Source organism: Rhinolophus hipposideros, assembly GCF_964194185.1.
Source record: "Rhinolophus hipposideros genome assembly, chromosome: 16".
Taxonomy (NCBI): Eukaryota; Metazoa; Chordata; class Mammalia; order Chiroptera; family Rhinolophidae; genus Rhinolophus; species Rhinolophus hipposideros.
In genome coordinates, this window is record NC_138062.1 from 34448112 (window position 1) to 34468605 (window position 20494).

At 34.6% G+C, this 20494-nt stretch overlaps 1 protein-coding gene across 2 annotated transcripts in view; it reads right to left on the minus strand.

Moving 5' to 3' along the window:
* The window catches only part of GALNTL6 (polypeptide N-acetylgalactosaminyltransferase like 6), a 964301-nt gene extending 944047 nt beyond the window's left edge, over positions 1 to 20254 (minus strand). The window contains exons 1-2 of one of the 2 annotated variants that reach the window (XM_081077650.1): positions 19754 to 20254; positions 19051 to 19360 (exon numbers count right to left, since the gene is read on the minus strand). In XM_081077650.1, coding sequence (XP_080933776.1) covers positions 19051 to 19188 — 138 coding nt within the window. In that variant the 5' untranslated portion in view covers positions 19189 to 19360; positions 19754 to 20254. Of the gene's footprint in view, positions 1 to 19050; positions 19361 to 19753 lie in introns of those variants that run through there. The other variant, XM_081077651.1, reaches the window with a different exon arrangement.
* Between the last annotated feature and the right edge of the window lie 240 nt (positions 20255 to 20494).

Consider the following 20494-nt stretch of genomic DNA (forward strand, 5'->3'; position numbering starts at 1 on the left):
CTTGAAATGTGTATATATATATATATATATATATATGTTTTGCACCCTCTGTGTATGGGTGTGTGTGTGTGTGTGTGTGTGTGTGTACAAACAACACTATCTGAAACCAGTCATGAATAAAAAAATACAAAGCAGATATGGAAAACACAAGAAATTAAATGTATTGATTTGTTAGTGTAAAATAATAGGATTATTCTACCCAACTTAAATATTGGGTTGAAAAAACTAATAAGAATGAGAAGCTCTCATAAACATACAAACTACTACTTTATATTTAAAAAGGGCAAATATCTGATTGTTCTACTTGAATTAAAGTATTTTTAAAATGTATTCTTTAAAGATTTCATTAGAATTATTTCATTACATCAGTGAAAGTATTTTCTATGTGAAAATATAACAGAAAGTTTATGTGTGTGTGTATATATATATATATATATATATATGAAAGATAGAGAACTGATAAATCATTCAGAGTAAATATATTACCATAAGATCACTAATAAAGATGGAATGTGTCTGAAATAATTAGAAATGCATAACTGGAGATACTCAAATCAATGATATAAACATCATATAAAGTGTTATAAATAGGAAAAATGCCTTTAGTGTTCAAGTCAGACAAGTTGCTTAAACATGTATGCACATATCCCAAGAAGACATACAAACAGCCAACAGATGAAAAAATGAAAAAATGCTCAACCTCACTAGCTATTAAGGAAATGCAAATCAAAACCACAATGAAATACCACCTCACACCTGTTAGAATGGCTTTTATCAACAAAATAAATAATAAGTGTGGGAGATGCTGTGGAAGAAAAGGAACCCGCATACACTGTTGGTGGGAATGTAGATTGATGCAGCTGCTATGGAAGGCAGTGTGGAGATTCCTCAAAAATTTAAGAAAAGAATTACATTATGACCCAACAATTCCTCTCTGGGGTATCTACCCCAAAATTCTGGAAACATTTATCCATAAAGATATATGTGCTCCAATGTTCACTGCAGCTTTATTTATGGTGGCCAAGACATGGGCACAAGCAAAGCGTCCTTCCATAGATGATTAGATAGCAAGTTGTGGTATATATACACAATGGGATATTACTCAGCCGTAAGAAAAGTCTAAATAGTGGCGTTTGCAACGATATGGATGGCCCTTGAGATTATTATGCTAAGTGAAATAAGTCAGACAAAAAAACGTCTGAGAACCACATGATTTCACTCAAATGTGGGATATAAAACTGAAAGCAACAAAGGAACAAGAAAAAAAATAAGAAACAAAAACTTAGAGTCACAGACAACAGTTTAGTGGTTACCAGAGTGTAAGGGGGGGGATAGTAGAAGAGGATAAAAAGGGTAAAATATATGGTGATGGAAGGATAGATGACTCTGGATGGTGAGCACACAACGTGATACATAGATGATAAAGAATTTTAAACTTGAAACGTATATAATTTTACTAAATTTATTGTCACCCCAATAAATTTAATTTAAAACATGTATTCATATGGCTTCTCATAATGATTAACACAATATCCATGGACATATTTTTGTTAGGTGACAGAACCTAAAAGTTATATTTTAGCATCTAAATATCATGTCAAAAGTCAATGTGTAATAATAGCGTGTATTATTTTTGTCTATGTATAAGAACCTTTTTCAAATGGCATTTCGACTAATAGATACCATTCTGCTGATAATATTAAGAGAAAAGACCCGATTTAAATAACTCCCTGTATCACTTCTGCACATCTTTTTAAAGCTGAATACTGCCAATAAACCTTTTATCAAAAATCATGTTAATAAACTACTGAGATGAACACAAAAGCAACTTTAATGAAAGAATATGAAAATTAGGTGACTAGTAGACGGAAATATCAGAATGAAAAGTTCAAAACTCCAAAGCTGACCACAATACTAGTACAAACAAGGGGAAGTGTAATTAATGTGCTTGAAGTAATTTAGCATTATGAAGAATGTGGAACCATCTCATCAAACACAATGCTATTTAATTATCAGAACACTAAGACATTTTCCCCAAGACACTGAATTAAATATGCCTCTACCAAATAAAGCTTGTTATATCTTTTCAGGCTCTTGTAATTTTTTCCTAATCTCTTTCATAAGTTTTACCCTTGAATTTCTTCCCTGTCTCTCCTTTTTTTAAAAATCCCTGCTACACAACTGCTAATTAAAATGAACACAGGTAAATCAAGGTAGACTTTTTCAAAAGGAGAGGAGCTGTTCAAATGAGGCCCTGTGGTAGAGAATGAAACTAACAGGCATCTTAAGGACTGAAGAATTCAAATTAAAATAAACCCCTTGAAATATACCAATCTATATCTCCAAAATGACTTATTTTATGAATCGTGCTGTTTAGTGCTCCCTTATAGGTTGCATTAATTAACTCAACTGCAAGCTTTTAAATAAATTAGTAAAGTTTGAAAAATAATCCTCTACTAAATTACCACAGTAGCTACTTGAATGTGAACATACACTGTGCCTAGACATTATACTAGCAAAACTTTTACCACAGGTATAGCCAACATTAGAGAAAGAGTAGATTCAAACATTATATTTTGTTGTTTATCTTATTGGCTTGTTTGAACATGAATATCTTCATTAAAGTTACTGGAGTCATACATTTCTTCAACAGCATACTCAGATGGCTATATGTTTGATGAAATCTCATTGTGATTTTCAGTATCAGGATCAGTCAGGTCTTGCATAATAGCATATGTACTCAGGACAAGATTGACAAAATAAACACATATTAATGGAACCTTAATTCATGAATGTGACAATAGTTTACTTTTTTATGTGAGTGAAACAATAGTTTACATTTTTATATTCAGGGTTGTTTGGTAATACATACATGATACTTAAACATACATGCTGGGTTATGCATACGGTTATTTCTTTGTATAGGTATAGCACAGCTCCGATAAGTTCGATGCATAGAAAATGACTCATAATTATCACTCTTTATTCTTTCAAGAAATAGTTGTTGAGTGCCTAATTTGTGGTCAGATGGTGCTAGGCACTGGAATTAAAAAGTATAAAAAGAAAGACATTCCCTAACTGTTATTAACTTCCTGGGGCTGCCAGAACAAATTACCGCACACTGGTTAAAACAACAGAGATTTATTCTCTCACAGCTCTGGAGGACAAAAATCCCAAACCAAGGTGTTGGCAGGGCTGTACTACCCCCTGGAGGCCCTAGGAGGGAATCCTTCCTTGTATCTTCCGGTTTCTGGTGACTATTGGCCTTCCTTGGCTTTCTTGGCTTGTGGTGACATCACCCCAATCTCTGCCTCCATCTTCACACTTTATCTCCCTCTTCTGTCCATCAAATCTCCTTTAACAAGGACTCTTGTCATTGGATTTAGGGCCCAGCAGGATAAACCAGAATTGTCTCTGCATCTCAAGATCCTTAAATTAATTACATCTATAACAGCCTCGTTTTTCCAAATAAGGTAATATTCTCAAGTTCAAAATGTTAATTAATACACGGACATATCTTCTGTGGGGCCATCATTTGACCTATTACTAAGTTTAAGAAACTTATTAAGTAATTCAAATAAACTACCTAAACAGGTAGTTAATATATAGATGGATAAATTCTGTAAAATTAGGAAATACTTAGGTAAGGCACCAAACCCAAGCACTGAAGATCAGGGAAAGTCTCCCAGAGAGAGAGTTCGAAGGAAAGCAAAAACTATCCAGGGAAAACTGAGGATAAAATATATGAAATTCCTGGAGGAGATAGAACATGATATTCTCTGGAACCTAAAAGATGTACAAAGTGGTTGGAGCTTAAGGAGTCTTGGCAGCGAAGTAGTGAGCTCATTGAGGTGAGCTTACTATAGTAAACTTGTATTAGACAAATTTGAACTTCAATCTAAAGGTCTGGGGGCACCGTGTGAGGGATATAAATGATGAATGTCTAAGTATTATTTGTTTTGTGCACCTGAAACAAACAAACAAACAAATAAATAAAGGTCTGGGAGGCCCATGAATAGATTTACAAATGACAGTGGTCTGATCAGTGAAGCACTTTGAATAACCAACTCTGGCTGCTGTGGGTGCATTTTAGGACAAAGCTTGAGGCAGGAATATCAAGTTGAGGGTTTCTTGCATAGACCAGTGAAGTGTTTATGCTGGTCTCAGCTAGGCTAGTGGCGATGGGGATAAAGAGATATGGATAAATTCAAGAGAGATGTTTTAGGAAGAATCACTAGTGGTTAGCTTAGCAATCGATTGAATTTGAGAGTAAAGATAATGAAGGTACCAATAATAACAAACACCTGAATGGATGATGGTGTACTTCATATAGATAAGAGACACAAAAGGCGTGCAGGTGTAGGGAGTGGAAGAAATTATGAGCATCTGAGTGAGATGCCCCCACAGAGAGTGCAGAATAAGAAATAATTTACAGACCCTGAAGAATATAACATTTTAAGGAAAAGGACAGGGGTAGGAGTCTGTAAAGGACATTGGTAAATATGTTTGTTGTATAGGTGGTAGTTAGATGGGCAATAGGGATAGGAAATCTTACATGGGAGTTTTCACAATTTGAATAACTCTTAAGTTTTTCTATTCAGCCTTATTTCCTGTTTTCCAAACCTCTTCCTTCCTCAAGTCTTCCAACCTACCACTTCTTCTCAGATGAATAATTGATCAAATCAATCCCTATGTGAAATTTTTCTTCATGTAAGATAGAGTGTTTAGTTAAATTCTATCAAGTAATATGACTAAGAGACGTGCTTTTGGAATGAACTGCTGTGACAATGGTGAAAGATGTTAACACAGATTAGAAGTGTTGGATTCATTCTGAGAAGTGAAAAGTCAAGAATTGGATGCATCGTGTTTGGTTATTAAGAAATGGAGAGAGATAGGGCAGTAGCTAAAGGGCTGTGTAGCACTGAGGAACATTGTTTGTTTTTTAGTTTTTGCTTTTTTGTTTGTTTGTTTTTTGCTTTGCTCTTGCTCCCCACACCCTTCCAACAGTGGGAGAAACCTGAAAGAGTTTAAATACTGATGTAGGATGGATCAGAGAGGAAAAGGCAGAAAATAAATGAATGAGAATAAAAACTATTTCAATATGTGAAATTCCTAAAAAAAAAAAAAAAAAAAAAAAAAAAAAAAAAAAAAAAAAGCTGTGCTCCATAGTAGGGATAGAAGTTCCATATTTATCCTAAAACTAGGGTTATTTTCTCATATACAGGAGGCAAGTAGAGAACTAGGAAACAAGTGCAGATACTTTTTCTAATTTTATAGCATGAAGTATCGCTCCACCAATATGAAAATTCTATACTCTCAGTGCAGAATGAGGTCAGGCTACCTGCTGAACATGATAACAGAGGTGGTGACAAGGGAGATTTAAGGAGAGGCAAGAAGGTTGGAAAAAGCAGCTTTGGAAAACACAGACAAGAGCTAAATAGGAAAGCGCAGAGTGATTCTTTACTGATAATTTTGGCTTCACTATGCGAGTTTTCACTTATAACTTACAGAAAATTGTTTCTCTTGAGGTGACAAAACTAAGCAGTATTTAGTTTCCAATTGCATAGTTTAAAATAAGGTGTCAACTCCCAGTATTACAAACAAAACAATAGCAACAAAGACCAACAGCAGAAATCTTGAATATATATATATATATATATATATATATATATATATATATATATATATATATTATATTTTTTTTAAATGTTTTTAAAATGTTTCAAGTTTTTCATCCATTCTTAGGGCCAATAATAATTGATCAAATCAATCCCTATGTGAAATTTTTCTTCAATGAAAATAATGCTCAACTTCACTAACTACATATTAGGGAAAAACAAATCAAAACCACAATAGATGCAGCCTCACACCTGTCAGAATGGCTATTATCAACAAGACAAGTAATAACAAATGTGGAGAGGTTGTAGAGAAAAAGGAACCCTCATTCACTGCTGGTAGGAATGTCAATTGGTACAGCTACTATGGGAAACAACATGAAGGTTCCTCAAAAAATTAAGAATAGAATTACCATACAATCCAGCAATTCCTCTTCTGGGTATCTACCCAAAAAATATAAAAACATTTATCTGTAAAGATACATGTACCCTTATGTTCATTGCAGCATTACTCACAGTGGCCAAGACAGGGAAAGAACTAACGTGTCCTTCAACAAATGAATGGATGAAGAAGATATGGTACATATACATAATGAAATACTATTCAGCCATAAGAAAAGATGAAATACTGCTATTTGCCACAATGATGGATCTTGAGATTATTATGCTAAATGAAATAAATCAGACAGGAAAAGTCGAGAACCATATGATTTAACTCATATGTGGGATATAAAACTGAAAGCAACAAACGAACCAAACAAACAAAAATTCATATACACAGACAACAGTTTAGTGGTTACCAGAGGGTAAGGGGAGAGGGGTATTGGGAAAAGGGGGTCAAATATACAGTGATGGAAGCACTGACTCTGGGTGGTAAACACACAATGCAATATAGTGTAGATGATGTATTATAGAATTGTACACTTGAATCCTATATAATTTTACTAACCAATATCATTCTGATAAATATTATATATATACACATATACACATACAAATATGTAAATATTATATATACACATATACATGTATATGTATACGTGTATATATATATGTGTGTGTATATATATATATATATATATATATATATATATATTTCAAAGGGAAGAGGGAGGAGAGAAGGCTGTGATCAGGAAAAATCATGCAAAAGAGGTTAAAATAATTCAGTGGCTTGTATTTCTACCCTTTGTTGAATGTTATCCCCTTGACCTTTCTGACGCTTACTGTTCCCTCTACATTCCATATAGTATTTAGAACTCAACGTCTTTGCCTCAGAATGCTGAGGATCTTGCAGAAAGTATAATTTTCTTCCATATGTGAAAGAAAAGTTGAAAGTTTCTACAGAAGTTAAGTGGAGGAACAATCCCACCTCATAGTTGTTAATCTGACAGCTTTATGTCAGGCTATCTAAAAATGATAAAATTCACTCAGCTAGGGAATGAAAACATTTTCATCTTCCCTTGCCACCTAGTTTTACACAATTTTCCATTCCTTTGTCTTTCAAGCCAGTTCTTTTCTTGGAAGCAGGAGTACAGGAAGCGAGATAGCTCTTCCTTTGTCAAGTTACTCTACTCTGATCTCCAGCAGCATCAGTCTTGATTTTTCCAATTCTCCCTTACTGTCAGAAGCAACCAGAACAAAAAATTAAAATTCAAGTTATATAAAATAATAAAATAAAATATTCAACCCTGAAGACATTTTTAGATAATCTTTGGAAGTTTACACTGATTTAATGAAACAATTTAAAAGATGTATTTTCTCCCTTGAGGGCAAAATACACACTGAGAAATCAACACTGTGGGGAGAGAAAGGCACAGAAAATATGGGGGAAAGCTCATCATAATACTATTAGTTGCTGAGTGCATGTGCTGGGAAGAACTAAATTCTGTGTTGAAATCTATTTTGCTTCCAATATGCAGGACTCTAGGAGCTCTTGGTTCAAGTTACAAAAACTTAAAGTAACTACTGTATTATTTTCAGATGGGCTATTACAAATACAAAGTGAAAAAGGAAAAGAATTTAAAGGCGCTGCAAATATTTTCTGAAAACCTTTTAAAAATGCAAACATCATATATATATACACACACACACACGCACACACACACACACACACACACACATAGCCTCATGGTGGGTCTATGAATAAAATGGTATAGAAACACACACTCCTTTTTTATAGTCTCAATTCCCTAGAATTGTAACAGATAACAATAGCTAATACTTTAAAATTGTATTCTATATACAATCCAGTTTTCCAACCATTTTATTCACATTACCTTATTCAAGCATTACATCAACTCAACCAAGTAGGCACTGTTTTTATACCCATTTTAGAAATGGGAAATCTGAGGCATAGAGAAGATAAGTTACTTGCCCAAGATCACACAGCAAGTAATAGAACTGGAACTAAAACTAGGCAGTCTGGCTCAGTATCCACACCCTCAACCACTGTGCTTATTTTCTTTTAGAGTTGAGTTAATATCATTTCTTGTGTTACTATGGTCTAGGATACTTCCAACATAGTTTATTATATGGCAAGTTATATGTAGTCCAACACTTTACTGGTAGAATAATCACTGCATGATCTTGAAGAATTTTGAAAAAAACAAACAAACAAACAAAACCAAACCTCTGCTTTTGCAACATAGGTCAGTATTATTACATATACCATGGATTGCCTCTAACTAATAACAGCATGAGGTGATGTCTGGGACATGGTAAGAAATAATAAATACATGCTACCTTAAGTTTATTATTAACGTATTTTATTACTACTTTTATTCTTATTGTTTTATCATAATGATTTTATTACTTTTATTATTCATATAGTACCTTGAAATTCTTGGCAACTTAATACTGCTCTATCCTTATCCTTGTAATAAATAAAGGCTTAGCCCCCATCCCATTATCTATACTTAATCAATTTGTTTTCCCTTTGTTTTGTGTATCTGGTCATTATCTGAATGTATTTTGACAGGTACATTGTTGTCTTATTAATAAGGTTGACACATGGTTTCTTAACATCTCCGTTCAGTAATATAGTCTTCAATCCTCATTATAGGCTTATACATACTATAAAAAAAAAACATGTAATTAACTATCATTTACCTACATATTATGTCCATAATATATCTACATTGTTTCACACTTTATAGAACATTTCACAAAAGCTTAATTATCTCTCCAAATTATAATTGTAATACAATTGCATAGGGAAAATCTCACACCTCTCTGCCAGGAGGCACTCAATCTATTAAAATGCAGGCTCTAAATTTACCTTTAGATCCTAACAACCTATTCCACTTCTCTCTTTCTGCTTCCCCTCCACATACACACACACCTATCTTCATTGTCCATAGGGACCAGACCCCCATTCTCTCAGTGCATCAGCCTTCTTCTGGCTTCTGTCTCCTATGAACCAGGACCCCACATTCAGATGTTGATGTTAATGCTGACCCCACCAATACCTCTTATCTGTCTTAAAATAAAATGAAAATATTTCAATCATATATTTAGTCTCTCCATTTCACCTTTTACAACTTTGTTTACAATTCTACAACTCTGTGTAACTACAATCAAGAGAGTACCTGGGACTAGTTACCAAACCCAACGACCCTTTGAAAGTCTTCACTTGCTTTCAACTACGTGGCTGTGAACTCTGCTCATCATTTTCTCTTTTTATGAATCCAGAGTGCATTGGCTCATATGTTGCCTCTGTGCCTTACTTAACTGCGAATTGAGTTATGAAGAAGAATCTATCTCAATGAATTGTTGGAGGATTAAGTCAGTAAATCTATAGGAAATTCTTAGGGCCACATAAATATCACACAATAACTGATGTTTTCTCTACCTCTTCCAAACTCTAAGTAATTAGGGCATACATTTCTTATAAAACAATTTAATCCACCCCTATAAGCGTCCACATGCCTTTTCTTAATTAATAGATTGTAAAATAATTGAAAACAGATTTATCTCTTCATCACTTATTTGTCTTTGGGTGCAACACAAATTTGTGCACATATTTAATAAATATCTATTTTATTAATAATAAACAAATTGATAGCAGTATGTTTTATATGTTTTATTATATTTGTATTAGGGTCACGCAACATTAAGCTTATTAACTACCTTCAATGAAGGTTCTAAAAACTGAGAAAAAGGTAGCGATGCTATTTGTTAAGCTTCCCTTTTAATTAAATATTTACTACGTACCAAGCACTTTACATATATTAATCCAATTAGTTCTCTCAGCTACCATTTTATGATATCTGTGTTCACATATGTGATAATGTGAACTGTGTGTAATATCTGTGTGTAATATCTGTGTGTAATATCTGTGTTCACATATGAAAAATTAAGGTTCAAAGATGTTAAGTGACTGCCCAAGATGATGTATTTCACTGAGTGGTGGGACCAACATACAAACTTGAACTATCTGCCCGTCCCTGAGCCTAATCCCAAACCTGTCTAATTTTGATTGGATGCAGCTCAATATTCACCCTCGATAAGAACGAAAGAATGAATCCCTGTCTCATGGTTCCTGAGACTGTATCATATTCTTCTGTTTCTAAATGCTGATGATACACATAAAAAATTCTACTTTGCAGTGCTTGTGTCTTTGTTTAATGAATATCTTTTTCTCTCTCCAATTCACTAGTCAGAAAATTAAGAATGGGCGCAATGCGATATAGTTATTCTGTATCTCCTAACTCTACTGAAGGGAGTAGTAATTATATAAAGTAGCTTCATGATTTTGATAGTTTCTGCTGTGCTTTTTAACATTTTTCTTCAGAATAATCCAATCCCTCCCATGCCCACGATTTAACCAACGACAAAAATAGTTCTCAAATGCTTGCTTGTAACTAACGTAGACAAAATAAATGCCAATATGTGAATCATGGGCTTTATCTGAAACAGGAAATTTGATGGTCACTAAAAAGAAATATGGCTGTCTTTTGAAAAAAATTCTTCCATTAAAAACGTCAACGTGTGAAAAACTCTGAATGCAGCTTACCATTTTAAAATTATTTTTGCAATAAGTGATTATATGAAAAATAAAATTAAGAACCTGTCAAGTATTGGACCAAAAATTACAAAACAAAAGCACTTTTATTTTCTAGACCCTATTTTTTTGTTTATTTGACAGTATTCCGGCCCAGATTTCACACATCAATGGCAATTCTGTATCATATTCATTGTTCTGCTGTGCTGTCCTGACATTGTCTTGCAAAGAGAAGCCGTCTGTAAATATTTACTAAACAAACACCAATCATTGTTAAAAGCAATGATTGCTTATAACTATGTCTACCAACAATAGTCTATATCCATTGCCCCTTATTATATGCTGTTCAACATACGAATCATTTAGTCCTAAGTATAACACTACGAAAAAGGTATTATCATCTCCATTTGTCTTGAGAGAAAACTGATCTGGGGAAGATCGATGACTTTATAATACTTAAAAAAATGTTATAAAGCGTTAAGTGCTGGAACCAGAATTTGAACCCTGATCATTTGATTCCAGAGCCTATGCTCTTACATACTAAAGAAAACAAGACAGCATGGAAATTCTGATATACCTCCTCAAAATAAGTTCAATTGGATTCTTTTGCTGGAGAGACAACCCAAAACAAAGAAAAAAAAGCCCAACTCACTCAAACTTGGGTGGCAGCTCTGACAATTTGGTTACTTTTAATAGGATAAAACATTTCAAAATGATTTATAATAAAACTCTGTCTGTGGCTTTCCAGACTTCAAGTCCTGAAATAACATTCCATGAGTATTTGAGTACTTGAAATAAATTCAAAATTAACTTTCTCAGCCCTCATTACTACTCCTTTTATTTTTTATTAGTTTTAGGTGTACAAAACAGTGTAACAGTCAGACATTTACTCCTCACAAACTGATATCCCCCCCAATTTATTACCCATCTGACATTTTATATAGTGTTACAATTTCACTGGCTATGTTTCCTATGCTGTACTCCACATCCTGTAATTACATATATCCACACACATGGTTTTATATGTATATACAAATTTATAATTGACATTCAATATTATTCAACTTTAGTTTCATGTTTATGGCACAGTGATCAGGCATCCACACAGTCTATGAAGTGGTCTCCCTACTCCTTGCAACAAAGAACTGATAGCCACCTGCTGAAAAGATATAGAAACCACAAGTGTATCAATTATACAAGATCTGACAAGCAGATTTGCAAACTTTTTGCAATGATGTCACTAACCTTTTTTGATATCAGAGGGATTATTCATTATGAGTTTGTACCAACTGGACAGTTAACCAAGTTTACTGTTTGAAAGTACTGAAAAGGCTGTGTGAAAAAGTTAGATGACCTGAACTTTTCGCCAACAATTCATGGCTCTTGCATCACAACAATGCACCAGCTCACACAGCACTGTCTGTGAGGGAGTTTTTAACCAGTAAACAAATAACTGTATTGGAACCCCCTCCCTACTCACCTGATCTGGCCCCCAATGACTTCTTTCTTTACCTGAAGACAAAGGAAATATTGAAAGGAAGACATTTTGATGACATTTAGGACATCAAGGGTAATATGACAACAGCTCTGAGAGCCATTCCAGAAAAAGAGTTCCAAAATTGCTTGGCCTAGGCACTGGCATTGGTGCATAGCTTCTTAAGGGGAGTAATTTGAAGGTGACATCATTCAGCAATGAGGTATGTAGCACTTTTCTTAGGAAGAGTTCGCAAATTTAATTGTCTGATCTCGTATTACCAAATAACAAGGACTTGCCCTATTTATAATCTGCACAACTCTAGCAGGCTAAATCCTTATTGCAATTCTCACACTTGCTAAATATATGCAACTACTTCTACAGACAGATGCATTTTCTTTATCGCTCTCTCTTCTTTCCTACAATTATATTAATAGCAATTAAATAATGCTTCAAACTCAATTGACTTAACAACTTTTTATGGATTCAAAGCAATGAAAAAAGCAATAAATTACAAGAATATACATACATACACACACACACACACACACACACACACACACAAACAGAGGGTGCCAAAAATAATATATACACATTTTAAGAAAGAAAAAAAAACAGTATTTAAATTATGCTGATGTTAACCACTTTGAGCACCTCTTGTAATTGCAGAAGTCAAATGTGATTTGGATTTGTATTCATCTTTTGTTATCGGTATATATTGAGTAGTGCAATTTTAATACAGGTTTTTCCTTTCTTAAAATGTATATACATTTTGGTACCCTCTGTGTGTGTGTGTGTGTATGTGTATATACATATATATACATACATATACATACATACATATATATACATATATATATACATATATATGTGTATATATATATATATATTAAAACAGTTGGGTGATTTGTTTTTTCTTTAAAAGTAAAACCATGTGTATTGATGTATGTATGTGTACATGTGTGCTGCTAAATAAATATGTGAAATGAATTTAATTTGAGAGCACTGCTAATCCAGTCCACTTTTCTTCATACCACACTGGAAGTATAGACGTTGAGGAAAACATTCCTGTGATTTACCTTAAATCAAAAATACACCTTTATTTTTTCACTTTCTTTCTAACCCCTGAGTTGGAGTTTGGTTTAGTAACATAAAGCATCATATTAGTGAGGGATAGTAATGGCAACTGTGTCTCAAATGTTTGTGGGTGCACTGTGCCTTCATTTTAATCTTTAAATAAATCCAGTATACAGATATATTTGTGTGTGTGTGCCTGTCTAAATACATATTCTCAGTGGAAAATGTGGTTTTCGTTTGTTCTTTTTTGTTGTTCACTCAAGCATTACAACTACATTTTGAGATCATTTAGGAATTGTTAATTTTATGGTGTGACAAATAGAGGTCATAAGGAGAGCAAGTTATCCAGTTTATGAATGCGTGTCTTTATCTTTACCGTCCCCTTCAGATCCCCTTATTTCTTTGCACATTTGCACCTTTGATTCTGTAAAGATACTTTTATAAACACATATGTAAATATGAAGGAAAGGGAAGAACAGCGTGCTCATGTCAGAGGGTATTAAGAGTCTGAAGTACCCAGGTCTGACCTCTTTATCACAAGCAAGCCAAGCAAGTGAGAAATGACAGTGACTGAGAGATGGAACATCTCCAAACTTGACTTTTTGTGCTACTCACATTGCATAACACCTCTTCCTTATTTTAATGATCCCCTCCTTTAAGATAATTCTTGATGTACCTTAGCTGGCTTTCATCTGCATATAAGCGTTAACAAGGGGCAACACGGTGAAAAACTTCCCTAAAGTTTGTCACGGCTACTCCTGACAAAACTTAAACTTACCGAACAAAACTCAATTCTCTTCCCTACATCACATAAAATGTCCAAATTGTCTCACCCTTTTCCTCTACATATGCCAACAATGATTTGGTTTCCTTTATAGAGGAGGTTAATCAATTCAGTACAGTTTGTCCAACTCAGCAATAAGCAGGAGAAAAACAACTATGTCATTTTTTTACCAGATTGTGAATGGAAGACAGTGTTTCACACTGTCTCCCGTGGGGCAAGGTGATGAACTCATCATGTTTCGATCTACTAGGTCACAGCAAATAATTAAGACACTTGTTACAGTTGTCTGTGTGGTGTGATCCTGTAACAAGTCAGAATGGATTTTCCATAAATTTAAAAAAAAAGGTCCTTAAAGCTCTAATTTAAAATCTACATCTTAGCTAATTAAGGACAGTATGGTTCAAACTAATGCATCATTTCACCTCTAGTGCGTTGGTAATGTACCATCCCGAGTGCAGGAGAAAAATACTTAGTATTTCACTCCTGTCCTTAGCTACTCCAGTATCTAAGGTGTTTGCTGCCAAAGGAACACAGACACACTCTATAGCTTTAGTGAATATCATAACAAAGGGAAGCATGTTTGCACACACTGGATACCAATTATCTGACATTTTCCCATCATAAAACAAGTTTGAAATACCACATGAAAAAAACGTTCTTAGCCAAAAGGAGGAATCCTCCCAAAGTGTGGAGCTAACATTAGAGAGTTGGCCAAAGATGTAGAGGAATGTCTTTCAGGACAGATTTTTTTTTTTTTAATCTATGCAGGTTAAGTCTCACATCTGCTACATACAGCTTACATGTGGAGCTGACTAAAAACAAAATATCACCTCAGAATATTTTCCATATCCAAGATGTGATCTCAGGACTTTATGTACCTTCTTATGTGGCAAGCATGATTAGCCCTATTTTATAAACAGAAATTCTGAAGTACAAAGAAATAGGTTCTAGAATTTCAAAGTGACTTGAGTGTCTAGTTTTTGTTTGTTTTGTTTAACGTGGTAAAAAAATGAGGCCAAACATAAGTTTCTAAAATCATTCAGAATAATTCTGAAATTGCCTTTTTTACAATTCTGAGATTTTGATCCGAGTTTATAGGGCAAAAATTTCAAAACCTCTTCATATCCTGAATATTCTTGAATTATTTCTACAACTCATATTGTTTACAACTTAGTTGCTAATCAATTTTAAAGCTACTTTTCAAAGTATTCTCTTTAATGCATTTAAGAAAAGTGTTTGGGAGTAGTTTTTATTTACTTATACTTGCATATATTAATATTAAAGTCGTTTTGCACTAAAACATTGCTTTGTTTTAATTATCATCCGAAGGCACAGCTTAAGATTCAAATATATAACTTGAATTCAAATGCAGCTGAATAGCAGAATAGCTATTCAATCTTTTAAATAAATGAAATTAAGAATTACTAGACAATAATCACACAGTAATCATCCTCAGCTACATATCATATTCCTTATCAATACATTCTTTTACTCATATAAGTATATATTACTAAACAGCATAAATGGTGATAATTATACCATCCAATAGTAACAAAAAATGACAAAATTAATTCAACTGAAAATAATGTATGACATTTATGATTGATCATTTAATAACATCTAAAAAAACTGTAAAATATTTTTAAAAGTTTATAAAACCATATGAAAATCTCAAAAGCTTAATATTTATTTCAGTAACTTGATTCCAATTTGGCAGAGCCCAAACAATTACATTTTTTTATTATTATTATTGCATGATTGAAATGATTTTTTTCAATCCTTTTGGATGTACCATGTTTCCCCAAAAATCAGACCTAGCCAGACAATCAGCTTCAATGTGTTTTTTGGAGCAAAAATTAATATAAGACCCGGTATCATATCATATCATATCATATCATATCATATCATATCATATCATATCATATCATACCGGTCTTATAGTAAAATGAGACTGGGTCTTACATTAATTTTTGCTCCAAAAGACGCATTAGATCTGACTGTATGGCTAGGTCTTATTTTGGGGGAAACATGGTATAAGGGAAAAGAAAAAAAAACTTTCAGATAAAGAATTTGGGAATTTTTAATTCATATATTTTTTCTTTTCTTTATCATAGATGGAACAAATGTTTAAACATCATGGGACTTATAATGCAAAATGACAAATACAAACAATTAATTTGTCATAGTATAGAAGACATGGGAAATGTATACAATATTAAACCACGAAAATTAATACACTCAGTTTTGATCATTGTTTTCTGCTTTGTCTCCCTTTAATTTATGTAAGATGATATAACAAACACTATTTATACTGGATAGTATATAACGATGAGTGATATACTCTGATGAAATACAAATTAAGAGTGTTTAAAAAGTATTAGCCATTCTATGATTTTGAATTTCCACAAATTCGAGTATTTCCCTGAAACCAAGAAGAATTTCCCTGAAATTCAAATACTAAAACAGTGAAGGTTTTTAACTCTGGTGACCACTGTCATGCCACACTTAAAGCCAGAACTGCTATTTTACACATCTGCTGTAAAAATAGACCACTCATTTGGACACGTGACGTGTTTTGAATAGCTTCAGTACTTATTGCTGTCAATGCCTCAATCAGCACATAATCCTTAACCTCAGCATTTTACAACTTGGTGATAAATATAGTAAAAAATGGCTTCTGAAGAATATTTAGCAATTCATCAAGAAAATGTCTATTTAAAATTGCTAAATTTATATAACACATTACCAAATAGTCAAATTATATGCTTCAATAGCAAACCTTTGTACTCAGTTGACTTACTAACATTGGAATATAGATACATTAGGAAAATATTACATCACAGTAATAAACATGCTTAATTCATCACTGCAAGTCACTTTTTATTTGGTCAAGAGAACATATATCATATATACACATATATATGTATATATACATATACAGATACAACTTTATTTACTTAACTGATATTTGTATAACGATGTCAACATATCCTAATTTTCTTTCCAATTATATTTAATAATGAAAAAAAACAACAAAATCTTATCTTTTCCTATTTTACAATGAATTCTTTCAGTCAATGATTAATTTCCACCTTTTTAACTTTATTTAGTATCTATAAGAAAGCATTAATTTTAAAACCAGTATTTAGACTAAAAAATACTAAAGTACATGATTGACATTCATTTTATGACATATTACTACTAACTTTTCTTTATTCTTGGTATCAAAACTGTTACAAATGATTAGTAAAGTGGAATGTCACAAGATATTCCTCAATCTAGCTACCTACTCAACAGCACATGAAACTTTGAGAAACAGCTCCTTCTCTTGCCATTTCATGCCTATCATACCCATTAATTTATTGCCTAGCATTAAGTATCATTTACTACAAAAGAACCAGAAACAAGGAAACAATTTTTTGAGATTATAATGACAAGTCAAGAGAGTTGATTTGCCATATTTTATATTTTTATGACTTTAGAAATACAAATTTCTCATTAGGGTCAAAATCAATAGAGCCTGTGTGAAACTTGTAAATATCTCATTAATAAGATTAATTAATATTTAACGTTAGCTATGCCAGCAAATATTTCAGATGGTTATTGTTAATTGAATTAGCAAGATTAAAAAAAATCATTTTGTTTTCATTATTTTATCAATATTGTAATGTAAATTTTACATGGCAATGTATTAAGTACTAATGTTAATAAAACCTCATTTCATATCAAGGGTTGGAGAAATAAGCAATCTAAATAGGAAAAAAGTTTCATATCTACACTGCCCCTCTACTTTTCCTCATTGGAATAACAAAAACAGAATATACTTTAAATCAAATTTACATCCCTATTAGAATGAATGACAGAGATCAACAACTAAATGAACATATATCAGCATTTTCCCTCAAAGTCCAATCCATCAAAAATCCATAAGCATCTTGTTATCATTAAACTTTGGCAACTGGTAATGATTACATGTCATAATGAAAAAGCAGATTACATACATATATTTCACAACTAACCACGCACTGTGCAAAAAGAAATTTAACTTTGTTAAGTATAAGAACAATATTTAATTACCATTACTATATATTGTTGTTGTCCACAAATGGACTAATGAAACACTTTCTATGTGTGGAAGGTACACGGTGTTCATGGGTGATGACCCTTGAAATTAAGAATATTAATATTCCGCAGTGATGCACAGGACTAACTGAAAAAGTGTTATATCAATATCATGAGGAATGCTACATTCTATTATTAAAAGTTTAATTACAGAAGCTGTTTTATTCATTAATAAACAAGGAATTCAACAACATTGAATTTCATCAACGTTTTGTGAAGGCTGTTTTGCATTATTGCTCACCAAGAAAGATAGTTATTTTGATCCATGTTAAGTCATGAGCGACGAACGTACTAATGGATTGCATACTAAATAAAAAGAAAACACACCACACTACAGGGTGCTTTGGCTATGGAGGAAAGCTTTTAGCAACAAACTGTTATCACCAGACTGTGAAACTAAATGGACACACTTAATAACTCTGCCTATATATCCCACCACCCCACCTTAGCAACAGGGGAGAAGAAACGGAGACTTTTAAGTTTCCACAGGGTAAAGAGCTGTTGCTAAGCAAAAATAACGACCAAAAATATAGAAAATTGTAGCTTGTTTTTTGATAGCTACTTCACAACTTTAATGATTTAATTGGCCCAATTCAATATACACACCCACACCAGATAAAAGGGAAAAACAAATCTGTCAGAAACTTGTACCCACTCTCACATGCCACAAATAAGCAGTTACCTTTTATCCACCTCAAGCCAAAAACAATCTAAAGACCAATTGTGAAAATTTATCTTTTCTCCTTGACCCCTCTTATCCTCCTTTAGTAGTATTTTTTAAATATATTTCACAATGTCATTGACTAGGATCTCAAAACAATTACTTGCTTAAACCCCAAAATCTCTAGTGTATTGTAATGCCAGCCCTATAAAGGCTTGTGGGGGAGGGACCCAAACCTATCCCCTTATGCTTCCTTGTGTCCCCACAGGTCGCATGCCTTACCAGTTCTGTGATCTTTGTCTGCATGGTACTTACCTGCTGCTCCCCGGGCTCCGGAGATTTCACCAGGTGCTTATCCTTGTACAGAGACCAGAGACCGATGTTGGGCAGGAATATTAAAGCCACCGTGAATAACAAAGTCATCTGCAGAAATCTCTTCTGTTTCCTCTTCATTGCAAATGACAACACAGAAGAAAAGTTAACGGAGATGGTTCCCTGACAGCTTCTTGTGTTTAATGCAAAAGTCCTTTCCTTTCCCCTGCGAAGCACCAGAAACTGAGGAGCAGCTAAAAACTTTTGTTGCCTGCTCAGCACCAATCTGCACGATTCAGAGGGAGTTGGGCATCTGCAGAACAAACGCACAGTTACTTTCCCCTCAGAAAACTATGACGAAGGCATTATCTATTGGCTTAGAAGTAAATGACTTGAGTGAGGAAATCATTAAGCCTATCGACCTCCGTTAATATAAAGCAACGGAGTAAATATGATTATTTCATAGACTAATCATAAGTTACGCAAAGTCGATAGCATGGTACTTAAGAAAACGGGAGTGTGGGTGTTTTTTTCCCCTTAACAAGGAGCGCTGGGTTGGGGAGGAGCGGGTAAGTAGCTAGAACTGCGTGGGAGGAAGCGCCTCAGCCCCAGCAAGTGTCAGGAAGTGACTGCTTTTGACATTGGAAAGTCACCTTACTCGTCTTCCCTCCACATCTCCCGCTGTGCTCCCCTGGGGATAACCCACCTGAACTCAAGTTCAACTCGCTCCGAGGGCAGCGTGCTGGTGGGCTCCGGGGGAATGCAGAGGCACGGGGTCCAGGGAGAACTCCTGGTTGGACAGAGGTCCACAGAGTCCTAGACGCTCAGGCGCGGTCTCACTGCTCCTCGGCGGCAGAGGCTCGGGGACCCGGGCACCTCGGGGGAAGGAGGCTACAGATGTCAGCAGAGTTCAGCCAGGAGGTGGAGGCGCGGACCTTTCTTTCTCCTGCGCAGCCCGCGGAACCTGATCCTCCGCGAGAGGAGAGCGCTGCCCATCAATCTTTTCCCTTCCTTTGGTGACGCTCTCGTGCTCTGCTGTTCATGTTACCATTCTTTTCCCGCAACGGAACGAACCCAGAGAAACGTCACCAGCACCTAAACGGCACCGTCTTCAATCTCCCCTCCGGGTAAAGGGACGGAGGATGGCCACACGGAGTCTGAGCTGGGATTGCAGTGAGTGAGGGTGCTGGGGAGGGTGAGCAGACCGCAAAGAGGCGACTCGCTCGTCCCCAGCCGCCCACTCCTCTCTTGGTCGCCTGCCTTCTGCCAAGACGACGCTGGTGTTGACCACGTGCGGGAGCCCGGGAAGGGGGGGCGGGCCACCTGGAGGGGGTGGGCAGTTCTTCCCAGCTCCCAGATCCTATATAAACAAACCTTGGGCGAGGAAGAAGAGGAGGCGAAGACGCCGCCGGAGTAGGACTGGAAGCTCCCAGCCTACGCGGATACT